Source organism: Monopterus albus, unplaced genomic scaffold, assembly GCF_001952655.1.
Source record: "Monopterus albus unplaced genomic scaffold, M_albus_1.0 scaffold321.1, whole genome shotgun sequence".
Taxonomy (NCBI): Eukaryota; Metazoa; Chordata; class Actinopteri; order Synbranchiformes; family Synbranchidae; genus Monopterus; species Monopterus albus.
Window position 1 is genome coordinate 141,370 of NW_018128201.1, and position 22,742 is coordinate 164,111.

Consider the following 22,742-nt stretch of genomic DNA (forward strand, 5'->3'; position numbering starts at 1 on the left):
AACGGCTTCCAGGGCCCGCAGACCGACGAGGGAGTCCAGCTACAGATCATCAAGGTACGGCCAGTGCCACTCCGTACATCTGGCAGCCTTCAGATCCTCCAGCTGTCAGTATTGGTGTTTATATGAGATACAACTGGGTCAAACACTGAGGTCTGTAACACTTTAGCCCCTCACATTTCAGAGTTTTCAGCAGTGGAGAGAAGCACTTTCTTCATGCTGTATCTGTTCTTGAGTGAGGAATTAAGAAAAGTTGCATGATATTGAATATTTAAATAAAACTACATATATTTATACCTTGTCTTCACTTTTTGTGCATCTTTATGAGATTGTCAGCTGCTTAAACCCGCCGTTTAATACTTTATTCTGATGTTCACACAAACATTTCTGGCTGTAAATGAAAGTATAGTCTGTAACAAAGTCACTTTTGCTCTCTAACCACAAGTTGTGAGATAATATCCTGACTCATCCAAACAAAGAGTTTCCTTGCAGTTAATACATTTCATATCCTGTTTCGATGGAAGGGGCAAAGTCTCCTGTTGATAGCACACAGTATTATCGTTGCTCACACAAGATTTATTGGGCAGCTTATCAACACTTGTTTGGATTTAATTCATGTCTGAAGGACACATGAATGTCGGTGCAGTGTGTTTACACTGACTAATACAGATTAGCATGAGCACGAAATAATATTTAAATGGAGCTGCCTTGCAGGTATTGTAGTAATAAATTTGAGTTCTTTCAGCTGAAAATGCTACACAGCTTTTTTTTTATTAACCTCATAATGGAAACACAGAGTTGAGTTCTGCATCATGGAGTATCACAGTATGAGAACTATACATTTGTGGCTTTAACGTGCAGAAGCAGGGAAGTCGAGTGGTGATTCAGCAGCTGTATCTTCTAAACAAGACATCCTGTGTGACAGCTCTTGACTTCCCTTTCTCTGTGTCCAGGCCCTGCTGACGGCGGTGACCTCCCCGCACATAGAGATTCACGAGGGCACGGTGCTCCTCACCGTCAGGACCTGCTACAACATCTACCTGGCCAGCCGCAACCTCATCAACCAGACCACCGCTAAGGCCACACTCACACAGATGCTCAACGTTATCTTCACACGCATGGAAAACCAGGCTGTTAGTTATTCAGCTAATTGTACCTTGACTTTGTAGCAGAGTCTGAAAATTATTCCCTTCTCCGCAGTGTTTTCAAAATAATTGAATTGCTCTATAAGGACTTCAGTACGTTTGAACCTTTGGTATATGTGATCAGTTTTCTGTTAAGCAGTATGCTTCTCAGAACCAGAACAAAGTGATTTCTTGGCTGCATAAAAGCAGCAACATAAGGATGAAGCTCTGTCTAGTTATATTCTTTATGCTGTGGATCGGAGAGATGGAGTTACAGATACAAGCTTGTAGCTAAGGACCTTTCATGAGTGACCAGGATATATTTTCTGCCATCACCTCATTGCTATATTATGATTAACATTAATAGTAATGCACGAGCATCATTTTCAACCTACAGTGGTAAACATACCAGCATAGCTAACATGAACTAATAAAGAAAGTCGATGCTAATGAGCTGCTACAGTTTCACAGAGCGCTGCAGTCACAGCTTTGCCCTGCTGTACGTTAGTGGAGATGTTGGTGATGTCTTTCCATAAACTTTCATTGAAGTTTCACGTAATCACAGGCTCATCACTGGCTTTTGTTATGATTGAACTGGTCAGAATTTAGGATGCAGTTGTTCTTTATTACTCTTATTATTTATTATATTTATTACAAACTTTTTTTTATGTGAACCAAGCCTGAACAAGTGCATGCCCACATATCCTCTTCTCCTTCTGCTGCCTCCACAGGCTGTGGAGGCTCAGGAGCAGGAAAAGGACCGGCTGCAACTGCCCCAACAGAACCCGTCCCCAGTCCCAGGTAGTCGAAGGTCCGGCTCACCGCAGTGTGACCGGACGTCCACCCCGGAGCCCCAGAGCTCCCCGTCCCCAGCAGCCAGTACTCCAGACCTCGCAACCAGCAGCTCCGACCCCCCACTGCCAGCTGCTGATCTGGACCAGGAGCAAGCGCCAGACACACCGTCAGTCAATGGAGGCAACAATGGTCCAATGCACGGAGGAGTAGGACACGTCACACCGTCACGAGGTATCTCTCTACTTAGGCCTACAGCTTCCAGGTCAAGTGAAACTTGAAAATCTTTTGATTTGTTTTTAGAAAAGTCTGGAAGGGTAACTGCAGATTGTGCAGCGTTCATGTAATAACTTCTTTAATCTGCATGACTCTTTGTTTACATCAGATTCAGTTTTTGAGGATGACTGTGCAGTGGCACCCCCTACAGCATCTCAGCCAGCCGAAGAAGGAGACGAACCAGAGAGCAGTTCAAATGCAGCAGAGTCAGCGGCGACTGAAGAAGAGGAGGGAGAGCAACAGCCAGCACAGAGACACAGTGAAACAGGTCAGAACATACTTGTTTTAGTTCTTATCTCTTGTTCTGCTAATGTCAGTACTTTTATGGGCAACAGTGGTTTTCTTTCATGATCGTGCTCCTGCAGTAGGTGAGCCCCCAGCCCACCCTGTCACTGAGCAGACAGAAGTGGCTCCCCCTGGAGTCCACACAGAGAGCCAGCAGATGAACGGCATCATTGCGCACTGCTCTTCTGTTTCCTCCACAGATTTGCTGGTGAGTTAATAACATTACCTGTTAACCTAAATGTGCTTGTGGCTGCATTAATCTGCTGTGGCTTAAGTATGAAATAAATTGTACATGGGTGGGTAAACATGGGAATGGTATTTCTTCCATAGTGTCCTGATGTGACTGTGTCATGCTTGGCTAGAAGTGTAGTGCGCTGCTGAACAGGAGCCACAATTATTTGCCTTAAACAATAATAAATAGTCCTTAAACAACAAAAATGCCTATGAAACACAGGACCTTCTATCCATCTACTAGTGCATTTATGCAAAATTCACACTGGTCTATAGGTTGTGTGCCACCTGTTCACCTATAAATCCTGGATTTGCTTATTTTGTTGTGATCTATGTCCTTGTGAGAACAGAGCAGAAACTAACAAGGGGCCCCTGGGCACAGACGTGTAAAAGACCCCATCTGTCCTACACTTCTAGGAGCCAGACTCACACACTGAGCAGCCACATGAGTTTTTTGCATCGCTTTGTAGTTGTTCGCATTTTGTGGCATTTTGTAATCATTTGATAGACTTTCCAACAGAAAGGTTGTTTCCTCACGGTTGTCCGGTTTGGGGCCCCGTGACTCCTTGGGCCCCTGGGCCTATGCTGAGTTGGCCCGTTATCCATTCATGAACTCACCAGAACAGTGAAAGCTCTGTTCAGAGGAAGCTGATTTTTTTGTGCATCAGTCTGATTAAGCAGGATGAACATCTGGCGTTATTTGAAATGTAACAGTTATGACATGTTGAATCATTTGACACAGTAAAATAGACCATCAGCCCCACAGTTCCCAGTTAGATTTTTTTTTCAGGCATATCAGCAGATGAGAATGTTGCAGGGTTAAACTCTGAATCATATAGTTTAATCCTCAACTGCTATCATAATCTCCACTAGACTACATCTCAGATTAAAATTTAGGGAATTTCGGAGTGTTTTTTTTTTTCCATGCAGGGTTTGACATTAACCATGGCCCGATGGCCCGTGGCCCACAAAACTTACGCCACAATATGTCCCCAGCAGGTGGCCTGCTGTGGCCACCAAGCTTTATCGGCTCTCTAATGAGAATGAGACCCCATGTCTCAGGCCTCCTGCACTTCACCAGCGCAGAGTTAATGTTCCACAAACATCCTGATTCATTTGTGCCTTTTAGTTCCACGTTTTATGAACACATTGAACAGAAAGGTTACTTGTCACCCGTTTGCTGCTGTTACGTCGGGGCTGCTGAGGTGCAGGTTTTCTAAGCCTAATCAAACTTTTACCACGATTGCTACAGAAGAACCAGAAACACAAAACATGGACTATGAACAAACGGCAACAGAAATGTAAGCGTGAATAGCAGCAGGAGTGTAAGCGGCTAAAATATGATATCTAATAATGTAATGCACTGCAATGTACACATGACTAACAGGCACAAAGGTGGGAGCGGGGAAGCAGAAGAAAGTGGGTGTGAAGCAGAGATGTGGGGGGGCTGTGAAAGAGAGATGGTGAACTAAGAGACAATATACTGTATGCATGTTTACAAATGAACCTGAGTTTTCCATTTAAATGGTTCATAATGATTAACTTAATCATTATGTTAATGTTTTTTCATTTATTGAAGTGTCACAGTTAATGAAAGCTGTGTTAAGTTGTATTGAATTACTTTTTTCTGTTTACATTTGAGCCACCAAATTCAGGGGATTGGTGGCCCATAGAGCCAGTGCTTAAAAATATTAGCTTTTAGCTCTGTCGTTTTGGTTGTGTGTCTGTATGCTGTCATATGTGTATGTATGCCGGCAGCCCCACTGAAACAAAGTGTCGTAAGACAAACGGTTTAGGGCCATACGAATCAGAGCTCGTGCTTTCACTTTTATGCAGATGTGTTAAATAGAGTGGGAATGACTTTCTCCATCTGCCTCAGGATGCTGAGGCTCTGCAGGGAGCCCACAACGCCGCCCGATTCTCTCACATCCTGCAGAAAGATGCCTTTCTGGTGTTCCGCTCTCTGTGCAAACTCTCCATGAAACCTCTCGCTGACGGACCGCCAGACCCAAAGTGAGTGAGGTTTTTTTTCCACATGATAATCTCTAAGTACACAATAACTTGCAAAACCAGCTAATTTCAGTGTCATAACATGTAATCATGCTTCTTTTTGCATCGTGCCATAAAGATATTGTCTGTAACATCCTGGTCTACGGTCATTTCATAGGATGATTGCCTCTATAGTAGCACTGAACTTCTCTCCTCAACACTCCTGCTTTGAAAACCTGCCTTGATGCACCTTTTTGCCATGCTACGGTTTGCCAAGATAAATACAGCTGCCTTCATCTCAGTGTCCATGGGTTAATTTGCTCTTTTCCAACCTCGTGTGCCCCTGTCATCTCTAGTTACTGTAACATAAGAGCCTGTGGGGGCCAGTGAGAATAGGCCAGAGTAAACTGAGCCAAAGAAGAAGGCTCACAGAGAAGCCCGTCTAGCTTACATCAAATACCATACTGAAACACCATTAGTCTATTCCCCTCAACTCAGAGAAAACTGAGTTGATGGTATTTATTAATAGAGCAATAAGAGATACATATTTCTACTGAGCATGTTGCTAGTCATACCTCTGATGCTGTAACTGATCTCCATACATTTCCGCCTTTCTGTAGGTCCCACGAGTTGCGGTCCAAGATTATCTCCCTGCAGCTGCTGCTGTCCGTGCTGCAGGGGGCCGGGCCCGTGTTTCGTACTCATGAGATGTTCGTCAACGCCATCAAACAGTATTTGTGCGTGGCGCTGTCCAAAAATGGCGTCTCCTCTGTGCCTGAGGTCTTCGAGCTCTCTCTGGCTATCTTCCTCACACTGCTCTCTCACTTCAAGGTCCACCTGAAGATGCAGATTGAGGTACAGAACACAGAAAACAGTACAGGCCCGTGTCATCTGTCTTGATTCTTGGTTTGGAAAATCTTAGACTGCTGAAATAGATGTCACTGTGACATTTTAAAAACATTTATCTCCTGTATCTCCTCTTGTCTGCCTTGGCTTAGGTGTTTTTTCGGGAAATTTTTCTGACCATCCTGGAGACGTCGACCAGCTCCTTTGAACACAAGTGGATGGTCATCCAGACACTAACACGCATCTGCGCAGGTTCAATTCCACTCTTTCTTTTTTTGATCTGATATGATGCGAGAACATTCTCCTTACTGGCTTACAATTGTCTCATTCAGTGGATTATGTTTCGTATTAAACAGATTTTTGAGCAAAGGAGATGATACTTGTGTGCAAATGTTATTGCAATGACTTTAATAAGCCAAAATAAGATGTGCTCTTATCGCTCGGTGTAAACCTGCGATGCTGCAGCCTTTAAGTTAGTCTGACAGCATTAGATTCCGACTTGCTGTATTGGAAGTGTTACAGAAACTAGGTCTGACTATATTACTAGTGTAACTCCTATATAAAAGTGGCAGAAATCAGAAAGGAGATGAGCACTTCGAGCACATACCTGGGCCAGCAACAGCTGGCCTATCCATTGTCAGTGGAAGCTGGGCACTGTTGCTCAGTACGCCCTGCTTGTTAGGAGGTGCAGCATTCTCCCTGGCCACATGGCGGCTGCGTATCATAGCGCCCTAGTGGCTATATATTTATGGAAGTCCCTGTATCTGCCATGCCTAGAGTTTTTCTTAATTATAACTTTCAAACTAATAATGATATCTGCATCATTCCAAGTGCCAGCAGTAGGATTTCATGCTCAAGCAATCATATCATGAGGGTCAAACTGTCATGGGAGTATTTCTTTTAAGTGCAACAGGGTAAATGAAATGCCCTTGGCAAAGGTCTGCCATCTGCTATATAGATTTGTCAGAATAACGAGACAGGCACTCTTGTATTTCTGTTGAAACAGTACTCTTATAAGTTGTTTTTCTCCTGAGACATGGCTATAGCCGAGTTTACCAACACGCTTTAAGCTTCTCCTGTCAGTTAACCACAGCGCATGTTGATACTGTGCGTTTGATATGTACCAGCATACACTGCGAACAATTCCTCTTATTTATAATTCCTCACTGAAATGTTGTCCCTGCGCACTTTTGTTAGCTTCCTAGTCCCGTTCAGATGGATGCATGTCGCAGAAACAGTCGGTAAATTGCTGTGCATTTTAATGGGGATGGGTAAACAAGTCGGATGCACATAACATTAGGCCATGCTAAACCAGCCACATGGTCGTAATAGTCTTTTCTCTTGAAAATGTACACCACAGTATTTAAAAACACTTCAAATAAACTACAAATCTCCCCTTTATGTGACTTGTTCTAGTGGGTTTTGTTGTCCCTTTCTCCTCATTCTGCAGTTTGCTAAATAGGTTTGACCCTAATGTACTTCAGCTTTGAAGTGTGAAGTGTTATATAAATAAAATTGAAATGAATAGAATTCTTGTATGTAAAGTGATGTATTTACTCTCCACTTTTGTAATGCATTTCTTTATCCACAGATGCTCAGTGTGTGGTTGATATCTACGTGAACTACGACTGTGATTTGAATGCTGCCAACATCTTTGAGCGCCTTGTCAATGATCTGTCAAAGATTGCTCAGGGCAGAAGTGGGCAAGAACTCGGAATGACTCCTCTGCAGGTACATCTGCACTCAAGGACCTGAACTCACTATGTTGCATATTTTACGGATCAACACCATAGGAGCACAGGTTTACATAGGTTCTGTAATGTCCACAGGAGCTGAGCCTACGTAAAAAGGGTTTGGAGTGTCTAGTGTCCATCCTCAAATGTATGGTGGAGTGGAGCAAAGACATGTATGTCAATCCAAACCTTCAAGCTAACCTGGGTAAGTGTGTAGTGTATGGTAAATATGTGACCAATGGCCAGGAGATATGAAGGTCTAAACTCATTATTAATGTGTGTGTGTGTGATGTGTTTACAGGCCAGGAGCATCCGTCTGATAGCGAGGGAGGAGAGTTGAAGCTTCCAGAGCAGCTGGCAGGACGTCGAGATAGCATCAACTCTCTGGACTCCACGGTCTCCTCCAGCATCCCGGGTTCACAGGTTGATCATCCAGAGCAGTATGAGGTCATCAAACAGCAGAAGGACATCATCGAGCACGGCATCGAACTGTGAGCCCTTTCTCCTCAGCCTAGTTAGGATCTGCATCAGGACTAGTTAGGACTAGTTTCTAGCGATGGAAGAGTCCCTGAGTGTGGAAAGTTTGTATTCAGTTTGTTCTTTTTAAGAGAAGCTTAGCATAGATATGTTCATCTGTTCTCTTCCTCAGCTTCAACAAGAAGCCGCGGCGAGGTATCCAGTACCTACAAGACCAGGGCATGCTGGGTGTCGCAGCTCAGGACATTGCCCAGTTCCTGCACCAGGAGGACAGACTGGACACGGTGAGTGGTTACACAGACTTAAATAAAACACTAAACTCTAAAGGAACAAGTTCATTCAGGTTGATGATGCCCCATCCTCTGCATCCACAGACCCAGGTAGGCGAGTTCCTGGGTGAGAACAACAAGTTCAACAAAGAAGTGATGTACTGCTTCGTGGACCAGCTGGACTTCTGCGGGTGGGACTTTGTCTCGGCACTAAGAGCCTTTCTGGAAGGCTTCAGGCTGCCTGGTGAGGCCCAGAAAATTGACAGGCTAATGGAGAAGTTTGCTGCTCGATACCTGGAATGCAACCAAGGGTAAGTCTCTTATTTACTGGCAAAATATTTACTATTAAAATATAAAGGCTTGGAGAGATTTACTATGCTTGAAAAACTGCAGCAGATTGAGGTCTTTAGTCACAAGGTTTTAAGGTTGATAAGACCAGAGCATCTGCTCACTGTTGTCCTCATATGTGTCTGTTTGTGCAGGCAGACCCTGTTTGCCAGTGCAGACACAGCCTATGTGCTGGCATACTCCATCATTATGCTCACCACAGACCTACACAGTCCCCAGGTGAGAACTTGGATTGTTTTGTCTTGCCACTTTCATCTCCATTGTCTTCTATGACCAGAGACAGTGTCTGCCTCTGTACAATATTTATTAAAGCAACTCCACCTAATTTCTTTTCAGCCTAGAGGTTCCAGTGAAACTCAAAACAAATTGACATCATATGCCTCTCCTAATGCTCTTTGCACCTCCCATCTCTTCCTGTTTCCTAGTGACAGCATAAACTACAAATTCCTGGTTGGGACAAACTGTACAAAATTCAGCCTGCAGTCTGAAGCTAGTGTTGGCTGACTGAGTAAATGAGTCAGTCCATTGGAATGCTGTGGTTATTGCTAACGTGTTACAAAACACTGTTACGCAAAGCTTGAATTACTGCAAAATTAAAATCATCATAATTCTATACAACTATGAAGTATAAAAAATGTTACCTACATAAACACATTAACTTTAGATGCTAACAAATCCTGAAGGAAGAACATCAAATATGAGTCCTGCTGCTTTTATGATGTTAGCCCTGGTTTTTGCTCTTTCTTTGTCCCCCACTCTCTATAAAAGAACGCCACCTCTTCACTCTGGCAGCCACTGTTTCAGACTTTCAGCTGCTGAGACCTGCTCCATGGCTGGCCATTGGAAATGACTACTCGAGTTTTGAAAATCAATCCTTATAACCTTTGCTAGGTGACAGACGGGGCTAATTTATGGTCCTGAATTTGACAACACAAGGTAGACAAGCTGGAATAACAAGCTGTAGACAGCAGAGTGTCATGGAGGGGGGGAGTATAACTGAGAGGCATCACGTCCTGTCTCATGATCAGATAATGTGTAATATATTAGGTAATGCTCCTTTAAAGATTTACAGGCCTTCTTTAGTCACTCATAGTGTGTCCATTGTTGTTTACTAAAAACACCAAGGTTTTACGCAGGTAAAGCAGCACAGTTAAAATAGTGTTTTGTCTCATGCAGTGTGTATTTTAAGGTGTTCAGAAAATCCAGTTTAACTGTTCCATGAGCTTGAACACATAGCAGATGCCCAAGCACTACACAATGATTTTTAACACAGTGAAAGGATTTTACAAGCCAGAAAAGTTATCACAACAAAAGCTGTTTTACTGCACCTGTCGTGAGGTAAACAGTAAACGTGTGCTCACATGTGTTTGTCCACAGAGCTGGGTTCAGCTTTTTTGCTGGATGATCCTGGGTTTCTTTGTCAAAGCCCTTTGTGTTGGCTTTCACCTCTGCATGAATGCAGTGGCTTCATTTATATGAATGAGGGGGCTGCGCAGGTCTGTACCTGTCTCACTGCAGCTCTGTACAAACAGCTGCTGCAGCTGATTTATCACTGCTGACTAGCCACTGTGACAGAGGAAATTGTATGTGACAGTTAATGTCTGGGAAAGGCAGGTGTGAAATATTGTACAGTTAAAGACACAGACAAGGGCGGAACAATGAGAGAGTGTCAGACCATGAAACACTTTGACAGCAGAAAAGAATATTACAGTACACTGAAAGATGTGCTGAACTCCATACAGCACCACAACATCAAAGAGCAGCAGCAGTCTGTTTTCACAGAGTTCTAACTTCCTGTTTCTCTCTGTTGCGCTCTGCTTAATAACATTAATGAGACAGTGACACAAAATGTTGAAATCCTGGCAGCAGTTTAGTGACAGCTACAAACTGCAATGAGTTCTGTCCAACAAAGGATATAAAGGCCAAGCCATGATAGAAGCTAACACCTGACTATAGCAGGACAGTAGGAAGCTGAAATATGTCACTTCATTCAAGCATATAAAATGTCTGAATAGCTTGACAGGGAATGTTTCCATTGAGTCCCATTCCCAAACTCCCAGAACCCCCTTTTAATGAATCCCTCCGACTGTCTTTCTTGATCTTCTTTCTTATGTAGGTGAAAAACAAGATGACAAAGGAGCAGTACATCAAGATGAACCGCGGCATTAATGACAGCAAGGACCTGCCTGAGGAGTATCTATCTTCCATATATGATGAGATTGCGGGCAAGAAGATTGCCATGAAGGAGAGCAAAGAGTTTTCACTCACACCAAAGTCCACCAAGCAAAGTGAGTACTTGTTTCTTGTCCCACTGTCAGGATTACTCTTTCAAACAAAACATTTCTCTAAACTTTTCTGTTTGAACAGTGTGTCATACAGTGGTTGATGGAGAGAGAGGCAAGAGACCAGTGATGTGTCATTGTGATGTCCTCCAGGCTCAGCATCGCCCTGACATTATTCATTCTTTGTTCAAAAACACATTTATGTCCCCTCTGCAGGTGTAGCCAGTGAGAAGCAGCGTCGTCTGCTGTACAATGTGGAGATGGAGCAGATGGCAAAGACGGCCAAAGTTCTGATGGAGGCCGTCAGCCATGTTCAGGCCCCATTCTTCAGTGCTACACACCTGCAGCATGTCAGGCCCATGTTTAAGGTATTATGTCGAACAAACTAATGTTAAGAGGTGGAGTTCATAAGACTAGAAGCAGAATTTAGGACCTCAGTTGTTAATTTCTGTGTGTTCTAGTTGGCGTGGACCCCGTTGCTGGCAGCATTCAGTGTGGGGCTGCAGGACTGTGACGACCCAGAGGTGGCCTCACTGTGTCTGGAGGGCATTCGATGTGCTGTCCGGATCGCCTGCATCTTCACCATGCAGGTCAGGTGATGTTTTGCACACAGAAGTAGCCCTGTGCTTGTGAACAGCTTGTGAAGAGCAGTTTTGAAGCTTAAGTCTGGGTGTCATTATATTGGTAGTGCTTCACTGCTTGGTATGGTTAATCCAACAAAGGACAACAAGGTGAAGCCTAACTGGAGCTGGCTAGACAGCTAGCAGCGAGCCACCAGTGGTGTGACACTCCCACCTGTCACTCAAAGCAGCCACGCTCTTAATTATGCATAAACTTTTAGTATCAACATAATTTAACCGGAGAGTTATATAAATATTCATCCCCAGACAGTTGTCATGGAAGGGGAAATTAGCTTTTTGGTACCAGGCTGTAAACATGTTTATTTCCATTGTAAAGTTGGGCATTTTAACTTGGGAATCTCTAGATTGACTCCCTTTTGGAGCCAGTCTCAAGTGGCCGTTTGAGGAACTGCAGGTTTTGGTACTTGCGCAGTGGCTTCAATTCTTAGCCTCAGAGGTTGCCGCTTGCTGGGAATGTCCTTAGTCCTCGCTTGGCCAGATTGACTTTCGGGTCAAATGAGGATCAAGGACATCAGAGGAACAATCATATATAACACCTGCTAGTGTTATTCTCTGTGCAGCACTTTAGTCAGCTAATCTTTTTAAATGTGCTTATACTGTAAGTAAATTTTGACTTTGACCTTGGTGGTCTTTGACCTCATATACGTCCCATTCTCATAAATTTGTCTGGTTGGTGGAGACACACATTCACAAATCGGTAATTCTAGTTTTATTTTTAACATGGCTTTTTGTGTCTGTCTGTAGCTGGAGCGAGATGCGTATGTGCAGGCTTTGGCCAGGTTCACCCTGCTGACTGCCAGTTCCAGCATCACAGAGATGAAGCAGAAGAACATTGACACCATTAAGACCCTGATCACTGTAGCTCACACTGATGGAAACTACCTGGGCAACTCCTGGCACGAGGTGACTCTCTACTAATACGATTTATGAATTTTAGCAACAAAGAAAAACACAGCTCAGACATCAGTTTCTCTGTGAATTAATGATGGAATACACAAAATTCATGTTTGTGTGTTGTAGATCCTGAGGTGTATCAGTCAGCTGGAGCTCGCCCAGCTGATTGGCACAGGGGTAAAGACACGGTACATCTCAGGGGTAGTCCGGGATAAGGAACCCAGCATCAAGGGCTTGCCCTCTGGCACAGAAGAGTTTATGCCCCTGGGGCTGGGTAGGACTCACACACACAGTATTACTACAGATAATCAGCTTAATGCTGTCTTTCTGAAAAGTAAGAGTTTAACGTTTTAATGTTTACATTTTAGCCCACACACAAACATTCTGCCATAATGTCTTGTATGTGTCTGGTTGACTGTATACATTAGCTTGTGTTAAATGTGTTGGGTGTTGCAGGTAACCTGGTGGGAAGTCAGGACAGGAAACAGATGGCTCACATCCAGGAGTCAGTAGGAGAGACCAGCTCTCAGAGTGTGGTGGTAGCTGTGGACAGGTGAGATAACATATTCATGAAGGTGTTCAGGTACTGCACATTAATAACATAATAAATGCCTTATCTCTATCTGTCCTTTATGAGGAATTAAGGTCTCTGTTCCCTAAAAATACTAAAGCTGCTTCTGATATTTGCAGGATCTTCACTGGTTCCACCAGACTAGATGGAAATGCAATAGGTGAGTGTGTGATTGTTAGTGTAGCTTTCACTCATCTCTGTGTGTGTATGTTACATAGTGAGACAGGTTATTCACTGAGCATTGCTGTGTAATTGTTCCCAGTGGATTTTGTGCGGTGGCTGTGTGCGGTGTCCATGGATGAGCTGGCCTCTGCTCACCAGCCCAGGATGTTCAGCTTGCAGAAGATTGTGGAAATCTCCTACTACAACATGAACCGCATAAGGCTGCAGTGGTCTCGAATTTGGCAGGTCATAGGAGACCACTTCAATAAGGTCAGTGGATCGAAGGATCAATTTTTCATTTCAAAAACTGATCCATTCTGTGTCACTGCATACAAGGACATGTTGGCTGGTTGGCTAGCTAACAGCGGTAAAGCATGTTTTTGACTTCCTGAAGAGTCTTGTGATATTCAAACCTAACTGGTCATTGAAATTGTGCATTTTAATAGGACTTTTTTATTTATCTGAATTATTGACACATTTAGTAAATACCTAGCTTTGTAAATTATAAAATAAAAAATAAATAAATTATAATAGATAATTTTAATCTAACCCTTTGCAGTATTACTCCATGGCCCACCACATGGCTGCTCTTGACCTTAGCTGTGGAGAAAAATGTAATTATGTTCTTCCAGGAAATTTCCTTCATATCCATGAATCAAATGTGCATTTAGTTGTTTTCAGCTAAGAAGTTGGGATAAACCTGCATGCTACAGTATGAGCTTGGACGCACCTTCACCGGGTGGTCAGAGTCACAGCCCCAAATGTTTAAATTACTAACTGTTAGCCAATACATTGGCCATACATCAGCTATTTACAAGCTTGGTTAAGCTTGGTTAGATGTCAGTGTTGTGTTTACAGCTTCTTTTATTGCCCCCACTTGGCCAAACAAATTAAACTAAACAGGTTTAAAGATGAGAAAACAGTACAGAAGCTGTCTAGTCTGTCTCAGTGAATTTAATGCATAGCTGAGCTCCATTATTGCCTGTTGTGTCTCCTCTAGGTGGGCTGTAACCCCAATGAAGATGTAGCCATTTTTGCTGTAGACTCACTGAGACAGCTCTCCATGAAGTTCTTGGAGAAAGGAGAGCTTGCAAATTTCCGCTTTCAGAAAGACTTCCTCAGGCCGTTTGAGCACATCATGAAGAGGAACAGGTACACGACATTGTGATATGGGTGGGTGGGGTGAGACTTAGTACGTAAGTGGCCCGTGGATATTGTTAAAGGGTTGCAGAAGTAAGAATGGTTAGAAATAGTGGGGCACAAATGGGTTAGTACTAGACATATGAGGGAACATAGTGTTGCAACAGCATAGTGTGTTTTCCAGTAAAATCTTAAATGTTGTATACACTAAAGTGGATTGTGTATTTGATGTTCTCCACCATGTGAACAGGTCCCCCACTATCAAAGACATGGTGATCAGGTGTGTGGCTCAGATGGTAAATTCCCAAGCAGCCAACATCCGTTCAGGTTGGAAGAACATCTTCTCAGTTTTTCACCAGGCAGCGTCTGACCATGATGAGACTATAGTGGAGCTGGCCTTCCAGACCACTGGGTACATTGTCAGTGAGTATACCTGCAGCTGTTTCCTATTGCAGACCATTTCGGCTCAGGTGATAAAAGCCAGGCCACAGTTGTAAGTCAAACTGCTCATCTGACAGTGAGACAGATCCTCTGTCCTGTTTTAAAAGTGTTGATTTAGATCTCCTGAGCCAACAGTGAATCAAATCAGCAACTTGTAAATTTATACTTTCTTTGTTTCACTTCATCACTCTTCCCTCAGTGAACACTTTCCAGCAGCACTTTGCAGCTGCTATTGACTCATTCCAGGATGCAGTGAAGTGCCTGTCAGAGTTTGTGTGCAATGCAGCGTTTCCTGACACCAGCATGGAGGCTATCAGGCTCATACGACACTGTGCTAAATACATCTCAGAAAGGCCACAGGTAGGTGCGGCAATACATGTTAGTGCACTCTGTGTTTTGTTTTTGTTTTTTTTCCAGAAAAATAATGATGTAATATTAGAGTATATGCCATCCTGTCCTGGTGTGTCTCTGTCCAGGCTCTGAGGGAGTACACCAGTGATGACATGAACGTGGCCCCTGGTGATCGGGTGTGGGTTCGAGGCTGGTTTCCCATTCTGTTTGAGCTGTCTTGTATCATCAATCGCTGCAAGCTAGATGTCCGGACCAGGTAGAAAAATCAGTTCAGCACTGACTAGATCTTAAAAGGGGTACTCCAGCAATTTAGAGTTGCACTTCACTAAATTTTAGCTAAAATTTGTTTTTTAAAAACTGTAAAAGATTCTGAGTATCTCAAATGATCTGATAAGTAGTTCCAAAGTTTGGCCTCCACACAATGAAAGCATTTAAATCCAACATGCCTATGAATTTTGACTATACCTAGTGTTTTACATATACTAGTTTCTAGTACGCTCAACCACAGCAGTAATCTGGTGTTTTGGCATTTATAGTTGAAGTCAGAAGTTTACATACACTTAGGCTGAAGTTACTGAAACTGATTTTATAAACCAATCCACAGATGTCATGTTAACAAATTCTCATTCTGGCAAGTAGGTCAGAACGTGTACTTTATGCACGACAGTAATTTTCCCAGCAGCTGTTTACAGATAGACTGTTTCACTTTTAAAATGACATCATGGCTTTAGAAGCTTCTGATTGGCTAACTTACATCATCTGAGTCAGTAGCAGGTATACCTGTTGATATAGTATTTTAAGGCCTACTTTCAAGTTCAGTACTCTTTGTTTGACATTTAAATTCTCTTCATTACTCTAACTGGTGCAACTATTATATGCATTATTTCAAATAGCAGAGAAAGCACAGTACATTTCACCACCACATATAACTTTTTACAGCCTTTGAGGTTTCTCAAAGCCAAATATCACATCCTTCAATCTGCTTATCCAGTGAAACTAAAGGAAACTTTATTGTAGCACTGTTAGCTTGACTGATGCACATTCTGAGCTAAAAATAGAGCATAGATGTAGCGAACAGAAATTCACTAACAAACAGTTGGCAAGCAGTGTTAAAAAGCGAGTAACCTTAAATTCTAGCACATTCTGCCAACTTACAGTATATGACCCACGAAGGTTTTATGAGGCGCACTCCCTGGTGAATGGCTTTATTAAGCACGGTTCTCCTTAATACATCCTTAAACACACACCTACACAAGTGACAGAACATGAACGATCATTTACAGAGACTGCTCTTCAGAGCTAAGGTGTATGTAGACTTCAACTGTATATACCTGACCTGCAGCTAAACTCTTAACAGTATTATTAATATTTACTCAGGGATAAAGTCTGATAAAATAGTCTAAAATGTAGCGTGATATATGTTAAAATTGATAAAGGAGGCAGGATTAAAGCATCGCCCTCATGCAGTATTGTTGTACTGTGATCCCACATTGTGCCTGCTTTGTTCTTGCTGAGGCGTCATGCAACACGACTGATGCCTGAACCGTTTCTTTGCTTCTGACAGGGGTCTCACAGTAATGTTTGAGATCATGAAGAGTTATGGCCACACCTTCGAGAAGCATTGGTGGCACGACCTCTTCAGAATCGTCTTTCGCATCTTTGACAACATGAAGCTCCCTGAGCAGCAGACAGAGGTCAAGGATATTTTCTCTTCTGTCATTTGGGGAGGCAGGAGGTTAACTTGTGTACACATACAGAATCAAAGGGATTTACAAAAAATCTTGCCTCCATTTGCTCATGTTTGTGTCTTATCCGCTTCTAGAAAACTGAGTGGATGACGACAACATGTAACCATGCATTGTATGCCATCTGTGACGTGTTCACCCAGTTTTATGAGCCTCTTAGTGAAATCCTGCTGGCTGACATTTTCATACAGCTACAGTGGTGTGTCAGGCAAGGTGGGTGTGCAGGTTCCTCTAAAAGCACAACACTCATAATACTCATCTCTCCACACAAAGAGCAAATAATGAAATTAGGCAGAGACGTAACACTTACTATGCTATTTCGGATATTGCGAACTAGATATTTTGTTGCTGTGCTCATCAGTTACTTTGTATGTAGGGACATGTGTACAGGACAAAGTAAAAGGAAAAACACCTTCCCTCCAATATCTCAAAATAATAGAACATTTTAAAGTTGGCACAATTTGTTTCACCATTATTAACTAAGTGTTTAAATAGTTAAAGATGGTGTACATACTCATACGTTAACTGAACGATACATTTCACAGAGCTACCAGATCATACATTAGAATTTTAGTTAACTGTCGCAGAGTTACTGCAAACATAGTAAAATGGTTTGTCTGGTTACCAGCTGTTTTGTTATATTTTGAACCGAAAGGTACTGAATAAACCATTAATATCACTGTAACTGAATGAGTTATATGGGCCAGCTCTGAAACTACTGAGGAGCACATGCTCATCAATTTTAAAGTTAAAAGTGCATTAACTAAGCTTTTCCATATTGCTTGATAAATCCAGTGAAAATGGGACAGGAGACTGGTGTCTGGCTGCTATCCTACTGCCCTCCATGACAATCTGCCCTCTGCAGCCCTTCTGTTGTTATTCCAGCTTCTCTACCCTGTGTTATCAAAGTAGGTCTGTAAATCACCCCCTCCTGCCATCTAGCCAAGGTCATAAGAGACATTTTCCAACCACAGGTAGTCATTTCCTACAGTCAGCCATGGAGGAGCTCTCGGCAGCCAGAAGTCTGAAACAGTGGCTGCCAGACTAAAGAGGTTTTGCACACAGAGAGTGGGATAACATCAGTTTGGCTTTCTGAGGTGCAGAGGGTTGAAAGCAGCCTAAGAGCTCAGATATAATTCAGATGTGGTGGTCTTCCTTCAGGATGTGTTGGCATCTAAAGCTAATGCATTTTTTTGTTAACATTAGCCACCCAACATGGTCATTATTTAACTTTTTTGTTGAATTAATATAGTTTTATTTTGGGAGAAATTTGGGCTTTGTATAATGCTAGTGCTTTGTGTCACCTTGGTAGTAACAAGCACCCCTTGTGTTTATAGCAGTTGTGTTTTGTCAGTCATAATCTTTCTTCTACAGACAATGAGCAGCTGGCTCGGTCAGGAACCAACTGTTTGGAGAACCTGGTGATTCTGAACGGGGTGAAGTTCAGCCCCGAGGTCTGGAACATCACCTGCTCCTGTATGCTGGAGATCTTCCAGAACACCAGCCCTCACGTCAGCTCAAAAATGGGAATAATGTCTTTAAATTCTGTTATTGTGGGTACATTTAACAGATTTTTAACACGATAGAAAATTTAAGCTATTGCATTAAAGTTGCTGTTGTAGTTCCGTGATAGGAGAAGTTAAACCACCTGATTCCCAATCTTCTGTTCTTTTTGCTTTTCAGCTTGTTGACTTGGCGACCAGCTGGACAGGATGAAGAAAATGCTGATGGCAAGCATTTTGTAAGAAAAGAATTAGATTCACTCACTGACTACACAGTACCTATGTACAACAGCAGCCACTGAAAGGACTGTTACATTTCCTGTGTCACTGTGAATGTTTTTATGTTGCTGTACATCTTCAGGATGCTGATTTTGACAGTCAGTCCCAGAGCAGCCATGACAGAGCTCTTTCTGAGAGAGGCCACAGTCAGATTTCCAGTGATGACACCTGGAAGGGCAGGCCCAACGCTAGTGAGTACACAACACACTTGTGTCTAGTGTGTCTTCAAATTCAACATGCAAGTCTGGCAAAAACAATCATTTGAACTGTATTATATCACATCTTTATCACTGTAAATTTGGATTACCACTTTTGTTTTTTATACTCGTGCTCACATCTCTACACCCTGTGTATTTTGTGTCCTACAGGAGTTTCCGACCAGAAGCTGTTTGCAGGGCTGCTGATTAAATGCGTGGTACAGCTTGAACTAATCCAGACTGTAGACAACATTGTCTTCTATCCAGCAACCAGTAAGAAGGAGGATGCCGAGAACATGGCTGCTGCACAGGTAGATCACAACAGCTACTGTCAGGTTTAATTTAAACATTGTGAAAAAGAGGAACAAAGACGGGGGGTTGTTTGATTATATAGCTCTTTGCCTTCTTTGAGTTAGTGCTCTCTTATCTAAATTATATAGGGAGGTGATGATGCTTTGATAAAATTTTAGATCAGGTCTATGGAAAATCCTAGAAGAATAGCTCTGTTGGTGTCAGATATACTGTAAAACTGCCCTCCCTATAGCGAGATGCCCTGGAAGAGCCAGAGACTGAGGTTGGCGAGCCAGATCAGGGTATGTACAGATACATGACGTCTGCACACCTCTTCAAGCTGCTTGACTGTCTGCTGGAATCACACACCTTCGCCAAGGACTTCAACTCCAACAACGAACAAAGGACAGCTCTCTGGAGAGCAGGTGAATAAAATTACATCCCTCTTGTTTTGCACTTGTTCTATGTGAAACAGAAGAGTTTAGAAATATGTCCAGGTTAGGTCATTTGCTAAAATGAGTGTCACGAAAGGCCTGGCCTTCAAAAATCTTAAAACACATTGTTTACCCTCCTTCAAAGGTCTATAATCCAACTTGTGTTTTCTTTGTCAGTGTACTATGAATATTCAGCTCAAGTCACAGAGGATAATCTGGTCACGTGTTTCAGAATTGCCTTACAACGCTGAAAAGGTTTAACTAGAAACCTGCAGACATCTTGTTAATAAGCTAAACCTGTCTCTGCACATGTGACCCTTCCTCTCTTGCCTTTTTTGCCTTTTATTATAAGGTTAACAGTCGAGAGGTGGCAGGAAATACGATCATCTCTTGTCTTTTCCATCAGGATTTAAAGGGAAATCCAAGCCCAACTTGTTAAAGCAGGAAACCAGCAGTCTTGCCTGCAGCCTGAGGATCTTGTTCAGGATGTACTCTGACCCTCAGCTGCAGGACTCGTGGCCTGACATCCAGACACGCCTGCTACTGTAAGTACAACACATCATATGATGTTTTTATTTTCTGCATATCCCATAAAAACACCCAAACCAGCAACAGATTGTCATTTTATAGTTCTTCCAAACACAAGCCTTTATTCCTACTGAAGGCAAAAATTGTTAGGATCTGTTCTTTGTCAGTTTTGGAGGTTTTTTTATGGCATTTGTTGATGCTAAGAAAACTGTAGAATATGATGACTTGTCACTTTCAAATGAATATTTTTACAAATTATACATTGTAAAAAATGTAGTTGATTGTAATGTTAACACAGTTACTCATCTCCACTGCCCCACAGTGTTACTGCCTGGTTAAATGTTAAACCTTTCAAAAATAAGAACCCACTGTATCATTTACAGAAAGTGCAGTACTGGTGGTTGTTCTGTGCCAAGTGAGCTGTGATGCATGTCTCATACCTCATTATATATTTACACTGTGTGTGGATTTTGTAGAATATATCTCTAGAGTTTGATGCCCGTTGTTGTGTTTGTCACTGAGCAGGTGCTCTGGAGCCGTTGACTCATCGAGAATACGTATGTGTAGTGTTAAGCATTATGGTGTTCAGGACTGTAGACTCAGTGTGCACTTGTACAATAATAATAAGTGTACTGTAGCAGCACTGATACTTCTGTCTGTTCTGTATTGGCAATACGTCATTGTTGTGTTGGTCATAATCCTGTGTGTGTGTGTGTGTGTGTGTTATGTCAGACCTCAGAGTGTGTAGTGAAGCTCTGGCTTACTTCATCAGTCTGACCTCAGAGAGCCACAGAGAGGCTTGGAACAGCCTGCTCATGCTGCTGCTCACCAGGACGCTACGGCTGCCCGATGACAAGGCAGGAACACACATGCACAAACACACACACACAGACAGCAGACATTAGTTGGAAGTATGCTACAGATGAATAAAGACTAAGGGTTTGAGTTAAGGCATAAATACCATGGAGAGATAAAATGTCCATTATTTAAAAATGACTGATCAATAATATACACTGTACCCTTTTCTATTAACTATATTTGTGATTAGAATCACTTTTGTGAGCTGTCACATATGACTCATGCACTCAGTGTGAGTGGATGATTCATGGCAGCCTATGACTCAGGGTTTCTTTCCAGGGCATTCTGGGCCAAAGCTATAGCAGCTTTCAGTTCGAAAACAACTCAATTTGCAGCTTGGAGCAGTAGGAAATGTTGGACTCACGCAGACCATTTTAGAACAAAGCGCCAATATGACATAAACCACTGCATCAGTTTAGAACCAGACCATTTTAGAACAAAGTGCCAATATGACATAAACCACTGCATCAGGCCTGCTGTAAATTTTGGGAAAGTTAAAATAAGTCTTAGTGCTACAAATTCAGTTTATTTGTGTGAATGTATTTTCGTCTGGAGTCTGGACACATGAATTGAACTCTGTGCTGTGAACATTGTTGCCTCACAGCTGGACCCACACATCCAAGAACAACCCCAATTTTCTTTTTGTGTTGTATATAATTTTAATATGTTCAGATACACTGCTTACATCTTTTGGCAGATATCTAGCAGAGATTAGAAACAGCCAACCTGTATACGTTTTGATATCAAAGTACAGTGGTATGATTTGTCACTGTAAAGTGCACAAAAAGCTGGTGACACTTTGTGAGTTTGACCAACCGGCTGTAGGTTCAACTACTTGTGCAGTACTAAAGTCTAACCCAACAGACAGGGATCGTCCTGCCAAAAAGAAAAAAGTGGAAGAAGAAGAGTTTGACCACATATGGCCAGATTTGTTACCCAGGGATTACTGACAACTGCATAATGTAAGTTCAGGAGACAGTAAGGCCTCCACAAATTGACAGAAACAGTCTAGATTTTGATTTTATCCATCTCGTTCCCCCTCCTCACCCCAGTTCGATGGTTCCTAAAGTGAGGGCTGTTCTTTGAACTCCTTTAAAAATAAATAAATGGTCTGGGAGAATGTTGAAAGTTGGGACTGTGAAATGAGTTGCCCTTAGCCTAATGTACAGATGTGGACAAAATTATTAGTACCCTTCCATTAAAGAAAGAGAAACTCACAATGGTCACTGAAATAACATGAAACTGATAAAAGTAATAATAAATAAAAATTTACTGAAAATTAACAAATGAAAATCAGTCATTGCTTTTGAATTGTGGTTCAACAGAAGAATTTTAAAAAACAAACTAATGAAACTGGCCTGGACAAAAATGGTACCCCTAGAAAGGATTGAAAATAATTTGACCACAGAGACATGTTAAACTAAAGTGTGTCCTGGAATTAGCATCACAGGTGTTTTCAAACTTGTAATCAGTCAGTCTGCCTATTTAGAGTTTGAAAAGTCACTGTGCTGTTTGGCATCATGGTGTGTATCACACTGAACATGGAACACAGAAGGCTAAGGAGAAAGTTGTCTCAGGAGATTAGAAAGAAAATTATAGACAAACATGTTAAAGGTAAAAGCTATGCGACCATCTCCAAGCAGCTTGATATTCCTGTGACTACAGTTGCACATATTATTCAGAAGTTTAAGGTCCACGGGGCTGTATCCAACCTCCCTGGACGTGGCCACAAGAGGAAAATTGATGACAAATTGAAGAGACCCCTCCAGGCCACTTTCATTAGTTTGTTTTTTAAAATGCTTCTGTTGAACCACAATTCAAAAGCAATGGGTTGAAAGCAAATCATAAAAAGGCGAGACTGGAATTTGCTAAAATGTATGTTGACCAGCCACAAAGCCTCTGGGAGAAATTTGCAGACTATCTTGCTTGTTCACCAGTCGTTTAAGTTGGAAAAGTAAATTATATTGTCTGTGTGTCGCAGATGGTTAAACGTGATTTTCATTTTATTTATAATATTGATTAATGCAGCCGAACCTGTAATAGCAATGAGCATTTTGGT

At 42.2% G+C, this 22,742-nt stretch overlaps 1 protein-coding gene across 1 annotated transcript in view; it reads left to right on the forward strand.

Annotated features, from left to right (window-relative positions):
• arfgef2 (ADP-ribosylation factor guanine nucleotide-exchange factor 2 (brefeldin A-inhibited)) overlaps window positions 1–22,742 on the forward strand; it is a 35,311-nt gene that overhangs the window by 11,502 nt on the left and 1,067 nt on the right. Inside the window, exons 4-38 of the mRNA XM_020624149.1 lie at window positions 1–54; window positions 951–1,130; window positions 1,853–2,147; window positions 2,299–2,457; window positions 2,555–2,682; window positions 4,585–4,718; window positions 5,315–5,549; window positions 5,693–5,792; window positions 7,132–7,271; window positions 7,370–7,478; window positions 7,575–7,764; window positions 7,923–8,034; window positions 8,125–8,330; window positions 8,502–8,586; window positions 10,484–10,655; window positions 10,866–11,017; window positions 11,111–11,239; window positions 12,035–12,193; window positions 12,311–12,458; window positions 12,641–12,737; window positions 12,875–12,915; window positions 13,018–13,187; window positions 13,918–14,069; window positions 14,308–14,480; window positions 14,698–14,858; window positions 14,975–15,105; window positions 16,414–16,543; window positions 16,672–16,807; window positions 17,969–18,106; window positions 18,277–18,335; window positions 18,458–18,566; window positions 18,744–18,883; window positions 19,117–19,288; window positions 19,704–19,842; window positions 20,565–20,682. The exon at window positions 1–54 is cut by the window's left edge and continues 84 nt beyond it. Coding sequence (XP_020479805.1) covers window positions 1–54; window positions 951–1,130; window positions 1,853–2,147; window positions 2,299–2,457; window positions 2,555–2,682; window positions 4,585–4,718; window positions 5,315–5,549; window positions 5,693–5,792; window positions 7,132–7,271; window positions 7,370–7,478; window positions 7,575–7,764; window positions 7,923–8,034; window positions 8,125–8,330; window positions 8,502–8,586; window positions 10,484–10,655; window positions 10,866–11,017; window positions 11,111–11,239; window positions 12,035–12,193; window positions 12,311–12,458; window positions 12,641–12,737; window positions 12,875–12,915; window positions 13,018–13,187; window positions 13,918–14,069; window positions 14,308–14,480; window positions 14,698–14,858; window positions 14,975–15,105; window positions 16,414–16,543; window positions 16,672–16,807; window positions 17,969–18,106; window positions 18,277–18,335; window positions 18,458–18,566; window positions 18,744–18,883; window positions 19,117–19,288; window positions 19,704–19,842; window positions 20,565–20,682 — 4,953 coding nt within the window. The remainder of the gene's footprint in view (window positions 55–950; window positions 1,131–1,852; window positions 2,148–2,298; window positions 2,458–2,554; window positions 2,683–4,584; window positions 4,719–5,314; window positions 5,550–5,692; window positions 5,793–7,131; window positions 7,272–7,369; window positions 7,479–7,574; window positions 7,765–7,922; window positions 8,035–8,124; window positions 8,331–8,501; window positions 8,587–10,483; window positions 10,656–10,865; window positions 11,018–11,110; window positions 11,240–12,034; window positions 12,194–12,310; window positions 12,459–12,640; window positions 12,738–12,874; window positions 12,916–13,017; window positions 13,188–13,917; window positions 14,070–14,307; window positions 14,481–14,697; window positions 14,859–14,974; window positions 15,106–16,413; window positions 16,544–16,671; window positions 16,808–17,968; window positions 18,107–18,276; window positions 18,336–18,457; window positions 18,567–18,743; window positions 18,884–19,116; window positions 19,289–19,703; window positions 19,843–20,564; window positions 20,683–22,742) is intronic.